At 43.7% G+C, this 6,977-nt stretch overlaps 1 protein-coding gene across 1 annotated transcript in view; it reads right to left on the bottom strand.

Moving 5' to 3' along the window:
• Window positions 1–3,789, bottom strand: part of LOC105989485 — a 9,488-nt gene extending 5,699 nt beyond the window's left edge. The window contains exons 1-2 of the mRNA XM_013021575.1: window positions 3,561–3,789; window positions 3,082–3,468 (exon numbers count right to left, since the gene is read on the bottom strand). Of these exons, the coding sequence (XP_012877029.1) occupies window positions 3,082–3,468; window positions 3,561–3,789 (616 nt within the window). The remainder of the gene's footprint in view (window positions 1–3,081; window positions 3,469–3,560) is intronic.
• Window positions 3,790–6,977: the final 3,188 nt, after the last annotated feature.

Genomic DNA, 6,977 nt, shown 5'->3' with positions numbered 1-6,977 from the left:
TGAGAAGAAAAGTCCTTCCTTCCTTCATATACTGTGGTAAGCATGGAGAAACCCAAGAGTGATTACATGCCAGGTGACATCAGTATGTTGTGACCTAGGCAAGTCATTGTCTTTGACCCTGGTGATGCCCAGAAGGGAAGAACCGTGGATTCCCTCAGTCAACAAGGCTTCTCCATGGCTGCCGCAGCAAATGGCGCAGTCATATGAAGAGGAAGCTGCCTGCTTGTGTATCTTCCATTTTTAAGATCCTATCAACTCTTTGGCTAATTTTTAGGTTGGATCATGTCTTCTTTCTAACTAGAAATTTTTTGAATTATGAATATACTTCCCAAATACATTTTCATAAAACAGACATAATAGACATAGTACATATAATACATGTTATATATAACAAAATGTATTATGTAATTCTAAAGTGATATGATTTATTCTGAAACATTGATGTTAATGTCTTGATTTGGGCCATTAGTATTAGTGTGCTACTTTTTCCTGTCTCTTTACTTTTCTGTCCTGTTTCTTTATACTTGCAAGATTGAATTTCTTGTAGGGGACATCTTGATTTGTTGCAATTATTTGTTCTTGTTTTGATTATTTTTGGGGCTGTTGGGGAATTGAACTCCAAACCTCACATATTCACACAAATGAATGTTCTAGTGGTCTTCTACTTAGATGCAATGTCCATGCCTTTTAATAAGAACATTGATACTGCTCAGATGTGATTGGACTGTTTATCTGGTGTCTGCATTTTGGTATGTTTTTCCCTTCCATGTCTTTCTTGTTTCTTTCTTAGTTTAGTCAATCCAACCTGTGGGGTAGGATTATCACTTTCATAACTCCATTGTCTTTTATGGATTTAGCAACTATAACTTGAGACATTGTGGTGAGAGTGGTAATTCAAAACTTTTACAAGGAAATATAGGAAAGCAAGGTCATTTGGAAATCGTATTGTCTTAAACCAGTATCAAATATGGATTACCATCTAAAAAAGGGTGAAATGGAGAGATTTGTTCTTAAGAACTTGTGCTTTTCAAAATATTGAACAGGAAATAGTTATTTATGATATCCATAAATTTGTGCACCTACAATGGCTTAATCAAAAATTATTTTAAATTATTTAAGAGAGGATATGTATTAGATTGCCATGTTGTAGTATGTACATATATGCAATTAATCAACAAACAGTAAAAATGACAAGTAACACTGAAACAATTGTAAATCTACCAGAGAACAAACTGAAAGTCTGCTATTCCTCTGGTGTGAGTATAAATTGACACATGTTGTTTATAAGCCTCAAAGGAAGGTACAATGTAGATGATACTGCTGTTTGGATCTTTAAACTTCCTTTTAACACCTCCGGTGACATATATTTCATAAAATTGAACAAAAAGAGAAGGACATTAAGCAATGACTTTCAAATATTTATAAAGTATCTTATGGACATAGTTTTAGGTGTATTACAAATAGTGACAATTACTTGTGGATAATTGATTTTGATGATAATTCTTACTTACAATTGTACATTTTTTTGAGGGAGGGTCCGTTCGTGAGGCCTGAACTCTGGGTCTGGGCGCTGTCCTTCAGCTCTTCAGCTCAAGTCTAGTGCTCTACTACTTGAGCCACAGCGCCACTTCTCGCTTTTTTTTTTTTTTTTTTGCATATGTGGTGCTGAGGAATCAAACCCAGTTCCTCATGCATGCAAGGCAAGTGCTCTATGACTGAGCCACCTTCCCAGGCCACAATCCAACATTTTTGTAAAGGACTGATAGCTACAAATTGTCTTAGTGTTACTTTGTTCTCTCTGGCTCACTCTTAGATTTGTATATGAGTGTTAGTGACACTCAGTCCAAATGTTTATTGTAAATATGTTAAATTATATAAACTTCCAGTATAACACTTATGTCTCACGGTCTTTAAGATTAAGCTTTCACAGTCAATCCTAGATATGGAATCTTGACTATAATTGTAATGTCAGAAAGCTTAGCCCCGGTTTTTTTCCCATCCTGAATTCCTTGTTGTAGTCATTCAGTGGATATTTCCGGGCCTCCTGCTGTCAGATCTCCATTCTGCTTTCAGAGGTGAAAATAATAAGGCAAACTCTTCCCTAAATATCTTATTTTTTATGTTCAAAGACACTAAAGATGATCTAGAAATTATACCATGAGGGACTTAGTACCTGTGAGAAGTCACATAGGAGGATAGGAAAGAACAAGTAACAACCATGCTAAAGACATGGTTAATGGTCATGTTGATCCATCCCATGACTGGTTTTGTCAGAAAAGTTTATTAGGTAAGGATCAGTGATTGACAAGACTTATCTTGCCTGCAGGTAGGCTAGATGAAGAGGGAAGAGATGCAGGATGGGCTGGGGAAAGAGAGAACACCTTCAGAACATTCCCAGTCAATGACTTTTCAGTAATGCACTGTTCCCTCTCCACCATCTGACCCAAGCTTAAAACAGTGCAGAGCTGGGAGGGTCCCAATGAAAAAACTTAAGAGTGCTCTAGTAAAAGCAGAATTTGGTTTGAATCAAGACTTCGGTATAGGCTGTGCATTTCTCTGCAGTTGTGAAATTGCTGGCAAAAATACATAAATGATCATCATCATCATCATCATTATCAACACAACAATATTATTTTTAAATTATTTGCATATGAGCAGAGGGTGAAAATCTATAAAATAATGCAGAAAATGCAGGAGAATCCACATGGAAGGAAAGTTTGGAAGCTAGACCAAGAAGCTAATGCCAAAGATGCCAGCAAGGCTCACATTCAGTCACTCAGGAGCCACAGAGAAACAGCAAAACAGTTGAGCATATCAACCAATTCTATGGTACTGAGTTGGCTGTGTGTTTTGGGAGTGCATGGTTAATGAACAAGGTACATCTGAGCTCTGGGACACCCAGGTGTCTCCTGAGGGACTGTCACTTTGGGGTTCTTGATTGCTTCCAGTCCCTCAGGTATCCTTTTCACACGTTTGCAGCACTCATGTCTCAAGAAGCAATGCCTGCCCTCTCCTGACATGAGTGAAGCCTCCATCTGAAGATGGGCTTCCTCCTTCCTCCTCAGATGGCGAGGAAAGCACAGGCCCTGTGCAGGGCAGCTCTGAGCTGCACAGAGGCAGAGAAGCACAGAGCTTTGTGCACAGCAGGAAACGGTCCCTGCCTGGCTGTGTCTAAGCTGCTGGCACAGAGATACACCGCTGAGTCCTCCAGCTGTGCAGGCTGAATCTTCAGGGTGGAGTCTGCACCTTCAGGCCTCTGTGCAGAAAACCGATCTTTGGGCAACTGGGCATCCTCACTCATAGCCTTGTTCTGAAAATAAAGCAGCCTCTCTGGGCCCTGTCCCGGGCTCTGCCTGTACCAGAAGAGGGCATTGTGACCAGGAACTGGGTCACACCAAAGAGACACAGCTTGGCTTTTCTCTGTGACCTTGTATCTGGGAGACTGAGTGACCCCAGCTTCTGTGAGTGCTGTGGAGGGAAAGACAAAGAATCTGGGTGGAAACAGTGGAGATGACCTTGGGGGGATGTGACAAGGAGATGGTGGGGATGTGAGGACTCACCCATCCCCAGGAGACACAGGGACACGCAGGACGGCAGGCTGGTGCCCATGGTGAGGCAGTGCAGGAGGTGCTCCCAGCTCTCTGTCCTGCAGAATGCAGCAGAGGAGGAGCTTCTGTGTCCCCACCCAGCAGCCCCCACCGTGATGCTATGTGACATCTCCACGGAGGCCTCTGTCTTCCTGTCCAGTAGCTGCAAGCCCAGAGAGCTCTTGAGGCTGTGCACAGTCATGGCCTTTGCAAAGGCACATACTGTTCCAGCACTTCAGGAGTTGAGGCTCCCTGCACATTTTCAGATCTCTTGGATATTTCTTCTTGCCTCTACCAAAGCAACTGAAATTTAAGGTATCACCTAGTGAGCTTCTTTCTTCCATGTAACTAACTACCCATCCCTTTGAACCTTTCTCTTTCTAAAGGTTCTCATGGTCTGTCTTTTATTTATCTAGTGATAAGAATTCTCTGCCAAATTTATTAGAGGAGGTGAGCAATGCTACAGAAAGACAACAGCTCAGAAATGTTGCTATAGTTTAGAGGTGCAGTATTGCAGCAGCACTTAAGAATGTGGTCCTGTGTGCAGGCAGTGATCAGAAGCAGGAGTTTGGGGTCCCGCCACTGGGGCTCCGGTTTCCTTAATGGATCATTGTACTCATGGTTTCTGATCTGAATGAACTAGTGAGGGATGGAGAAAAATGACAAGATGACAATTGGGAACCTAGTTAGAGGAAGTTGCTCCCTTGGACATGTCCTGAATTATGTGCATACCTTGTGTTTATTTTCTCTCTCTCTATCTCTGTCTCTGTCTCTGTCTCTCTGTCTCTCTTTCTTCTCTACATGTTTTTTTTTCTCAGTCATGGGGCTTGAACTCTGGGCTTGGGCGCTATCCCTCAGCTCTTCAGCTTAAGGCTAGCACTCTACCACTTGAGCCACAGCGCCACTTCCACCTACAAGTATTTTTGTTGTGGGGAGCCAAAAGTGAAGTCTCTCAACATAATAGGCTTAACTATCTCACTGGAACATCTTGAGGCTGAGTTTACAGAATCCCACCTTTTCACCATGCCCTAAAGTAAACACCCTGCAGCTACTAATGACCACCTTTTCACCACGCCCTAAGTCCAAGCATATAAATAGCCTTGTGTGAAAAATAAAATTTGGCAGCTTGATCAGAATCCTTGTCTTGCTGTCCTTCTTTGTGTCTCTTGTCCCTTCATTCCTTCTCCCTTAGGTTCATTGCCCTCGTTGAAATCCTGCGGGTCGGGACAACTGGGGCCCAACGTGGGACTCGAGCCTCTGACTAAGGAAGGAACATCATCCTCCTGGAAAACTTGGCCAAGTACAGTCCGAGATCGTGAGATCGCCTCAACAGACCTCGCCAAGAGACAGATCCAGGAGGAGAGTGGGGACAGCGCGTGGTGAGTGACCCACCATGGGACAAGCAATGTCATCACCACGTGATCTATTTCTGTCAGACCTCAAGGAGGCCTTCAAGACACGGGAACGCGTGTTAAGAAAAAGGATTTAGAATTATTTTTCTCATTCATAGAGGACTTGAAGGAATCATAGATGCAAAAAGATGGCAAAGAGTACGAGATTGTTTAAAAGATTATTATGAAATCTTTGGTTCAGAAAAGTTTCTAGCTATCGCCTTTTCCTATTGGAATTTGATTAATGAAGTTTTGAAATGTTCTCTATTTGATAGTGGAATTTTAAAACTTGTAAAAATGGGAGAGGAGGTTCTCCAAATTGCCTCTTGGCCCCCCGAGGCTTGCCCATCGGTTGTATTAGATATGACTGCTGGTCAATTTACTGAAAATCCCTTCCTTTTGTGGCCAGGCCCTTAAAGGGCCCACTGCCCCTCCAGATCCAGATGTTTTTTTCTCTCCCCACTTTACCTAACCTGGCACCTTTACGTGAGGCCCTTCAACATAGGCGAGAACACCTTCAACTTTTAAAACAACTGCGGTCCCTTGATTATGAACTCCGCACACTGGCCTTGGCTGATACGCCAAAACCGCCTAATAAAATTAAGATTAGATCATGCCATCAATCAGTCCTTGCCTTTCCAGAAACTCAGAGCCAGACAGATAGGATCTCAGAGGGTGGGGAGGACGAATCAGAAGAGGAGGAAAAGGAAGATGAGGAACAGGATACTGGGGATGAAGAGGAACAACCCACCCAGAAAAAAGGCCAAGAGTATAAGAGGCTTAGCCTCCGGTTTGTTGAAAAGCTTAAAAATGCATGTGCCCAATATGGCCCGACTGCCCCTTATACGTTAGCCTTGTTAGAAAACCAAAGTGCGAGCTGGCTCACCCCTAATGATTGGAAGTTTCTGGCCCTCACAACCCTTAGTGGGGGTGATTTTGTTTTATGGAATGCGGACTTTAAGGAACAATGTAGAGAGACCAGGCAAAAAAATTTGGCTAAAACATCTTCAAAAACCTGGACCTATACTAAACTTTTGGGTAATGTGCCCTTTGATACCAATGCTAACCAGGCGCGCTTTCCTACCGGACTTTTGGCACAAATTCAAAATGCTGGCCTTTATGCTTGGAAGCGTCTCCCTCAAAAGGGATTGACTACTACTTCTCTGGCAAAAGTTAGAGAGGGGCCAGATGAACCCTACAGTGACTTTGTCTCGCGGCTTAACTTGGCTGCAGAAAGGCTTCTTGGGCCTAGTGAAAGTGAAAGTGCCTTTGTTAAACATCTTGCCTTTGAAAATGCTAACCCGGCATGTCAAGATGTCCTCTGGCCACATAAAAACGAGAGTGACCTCTCTGAGTTTGTCAGGCTTTGTGCTGGAGTAGGGACTGTTCACACCATGGGGCTCGCCATAGGTGCTGCCTTTACCAAGGCATTTCAAAGTTCAGTCCCCAGCTCACATACTTGCTTTAATTGTAAACAACCTGGTCACTTTGCTCGTGAATGTCCCTTCGGCAAACAAAGCCAAGGGGCAGTACCCTCCCAAGCTACAGGTAGACCACTCCCTGACACTTTTTGTCCCAAATGTGGTAAGGGCCGTCATTGGGCCAATGAATGTAAATCTAAAACAAATGCCCTTGGACAGCCCATTCTCTCTCGCTTTTAGGGAAACTTCCCTCGGGGCCAGCCCCTGGCCCCGACCATCCCCAAGACAAGCCCAGGGGCAATAGGGTTTGTCCCCTCCCAAACTCCCATTCCTACACAAGCCCCCCACCTCTCTCCACCATTGCCTCCCTCCAGCGAGCAACCCCAGGCAGTGCAGGACTCGACCTCTGCCGCCACCGACACAGTACTAGACTCTGTACAAGGACCTCAAATAATACCCACTGGGACCCTGGGACCCCCTCCGTCTCATATGTGTGCCCTTATTCTTGGAAGAGCCTCTGCTACCTTACAAGGTGTCCAAGTTTTTCCTGGTATTATTGATAATGATTATACAGGAGA

The sequence above is a fragment of the Dipodomys ordii genome, unplaced genomic scaffold (genome assembly GCF_000151885.1).
Source record: "Dipodomys ordii isolate 6190 unplaced genomic scaffold, Dord_2.0 Scaffold56, whole genome shotgun sequence".
Lineage (NCBI taxonomy): Eukaryota > Metazoa > Chordata > Mammalia > Rodentia > Heteromyidae > Dipodomys > Dipodomys ordii.
Note: the sequence above shows the minus strand (reverse complement) of the source record. Positions and strands in the feature narration are given on the sequence as shown.